At 34.1% G+C, this 2,574-nt stretch overlaps 1 protein-coding gene across 1 annotated transcript; it reads right to left on the reverse strand.

The window, feature by feature from the left end:
- Positions 1-236: 236 nt before the first annotated feature.
- LOC128111541 (olfactory receptor 187-like) lies at positions 237-1,166 on the reverse strand. Its single transcript, XM_052739791.1, has one exon. The coding sequence runs from the start codon at positions 1,164-1,166 to the stop codon at positions 237-239; it is 930 nt and encodes a 309-aa protein (XP_052595751.1).
- Positions 1,167-2,574: the final 1,408 nt, after the last annotated feature.

Consider the following 2,574-nt stretch of genomic DNA (forward strand, 5'->3'; position numbering starts at 1 on the left):
AGAGTTATTAAGCAGGACACTGGGCCTCTTCTGGCCTCTGCACAAGTTTACATGACCAGATGTAACTACGCGCACATAAGTGTGCATACACCACAAATACACACAACAAAACAACAACCAAATTCTAGGTCAGGTTCATTTTCAAAATATTTTGAACAGTGTACAAAATACAACCAAATTAAGCCTGTACAATATTGTGATATTTAATAAGAATACAACAGATAATAACATGAGATCTATGCATTTCTTTTTAAGAATTTTTCCAATGAATTTTTTACTTGCTTATTTCTCAAACTGTAGATAATTGGATTCAGTACAGGAATTATGACAGTGTAAAATACAGAGTCCATCATATCATTGTCATCTACTTGTGGAGACGCAGGACGCACATACATGAAAAGAAGAGAGCCATAGTATAAAGACACAGATAAGAGGTGGGCTCCACAGGTGGAGAAGGCTTTCTTTATGCCTTTGATAGATTTCTGACTTAAGATAGAAAACAGAACAAGTGTATAAGAGATGAGAATAGTTGTAATAGTGAATACCTGAATTGAGCCAGAAAAAATGAAAAGCATTAGATAATTGAGAGAAGGGTCAGTACAGGAAATCTTTAACAGTGGCATAACATCACAATAAAAGTGATGTATTATGTTAGAACTGCAGAATGTTAGTCTGAATAAAAAACCTTCATGAATTAAAGCATGAATAAATCCACCTACAAAGGACAATATTAACAGATATATACAGAGTCTATTTGTCATAATTACTGGATAGAATAAAGGTTTGCATATGGCAATGTAGCGATCATAGGCCATTGCTGCCAAGAGAAAACATTCTGTGGTTGCACTGACTGCAAATGAAAAAAACTGTATCATGCATCCAAAAAGAGAGATGAGTTTACTCTTGGCAAAAAAGTTTTGGAGCATCTTTGGTGTCACTGTGGATGATAACCAAGTATCCACAAAAGCTAAACACCCTAGAAAGAGGTACATGGGGATGTGAAGGCCAGGGTCATTCCAGATGAGAGTGATCAGACCAAGGTTCCCCACAATGGTGATGAGATAGATCACCAAGAACAGCAGGAACAGGGGGATTTTCCACTGTGGGAGATGAGTGAGACCTGTGAGAACAAATTGTGTCAGCAGTGTTGCATTCTCTGTTCCCATGTCCTCACTGGATGTCCCTGAGATGAGAAATGATAGACGTCACACAGAATTCACAAAAATTTGTGAAGTAAAATTTTGGGTAGTAGAATTTAAAATACAACTATGTACTCATCAGAATGACCACCAAATTTCATTTAATACCCCTATATAAGATGAAAACATTTCTTCAGCATGAAGGAAATATTTCAATTCATTATTCTAATTAAAAATTGTGAATACATTAACATATTTGAGGAAAAGATACCTTTCAAATTTGTGTGAAAACTATGGAATTACAAATTTGTTATGTGTGGAAATTCTTTATTTATGTTACATATTAAAATATAAGGCAAAAGAAGTTTTAAGCACCAAGATTATACAATGAATTCAAGAGAAGTGTCTTAGTCAATTCAAATACTGTAATTTAATAAAGTAAAATCTTGCAATGTATAGTGGCCAGGGAATTTTTTCAAAAGTTATTATACAGAAGAGAATAAAATCAGTTTCTATTAGGGTAAACAGAAACCAGTAATGTAGAACACTCTTAATTCACCCAGAGGCTCCTGTGTGTAACATAATTGTCTGGGAACATTTATTCAAATTGTACATCATAAGATTTGTTATAAATTAGCATAGGAGTTTATAAACAAGACTTTAATGGTCAAACTTTATAAAAATTTCCCAGATAATATTCAAAACAAATGAGGTTATTGAAATATGTGTGACTGGACATTGGCAATACTAGGAAGGCAGAGATTAATTGGACAGGATTTGAAATATCAAGTGACTATTATACAGCGACACACCAAACATGAACTTGGTGTTCAATGGAATGAAAATATTGTTTGTTGACTTTTGGTGTTTCCATATTGTTTTTCACAATTAATATATACTAGTCTGTTGGTCATTATCACTGAATATGAACTGTACATACTTAGTAGTATTGGTCTACTGTATGTTTAACAGTAATGATCATGTATGATTGCTTAACTCCCTTCCTTTTATGCCCACATTTTTCCAGCTAATTATTCTGATACCCTCAGAATTTCTATGTTTAAACCATTCATTTCAAGAGCCCATGTTACTTCAAAGAAAATCAAAGGAAAGGCAAGTATTGATACAAACCAGAACTGAACCAGTTATTTGAGGGATGTGGTTTTAATGGCGGGAAGCTTGGAATGTAACAGACAAATATAATTCCAGAAGGCAAAATTAAGGATCTTTGAGGGTAAATTACAAGAGATTCCCTGGGTGTTGGAAATAAGAAAAATTTAATGGATTAGAGAAAATAGTTTCCTGCATGTAATCAGAATGTAGCAGGTTATGATGGGAAGGAAATAGCCACACAGTGATGTTATGTGTTCTGAGAAATGTGGGGGACAGTTGATGTTTGTTTTATGGTCCTAGGCTACTGTAGTCTTTTATCTGT

This window comes from Peromyscus californicus, unplaced genomic scaffold (genome assembly GCF_007827085.1).
Source record: "Peromyscus californicus insignis strain IS unplaced genomic scaffold, ASM782708v3 Scaffold_16__1_contigs__length_79575227, whole genome shotgun sequence".
Lineage (NCBI taxonomy): Eukaryota > Metazoa > Chordata > Mammalia > Rodentia > Cricetidae > Peromyscus > Peromyscus californicus.

Coding starts and splice junctions, on each gene's coding strand:
- LOC128111541 (XM_052739791.1), bottom strand. CDS start 1,166: ATGGGAACAGAGAATGCAACACTGCTGACACAATTTGTTCTCACAGGT.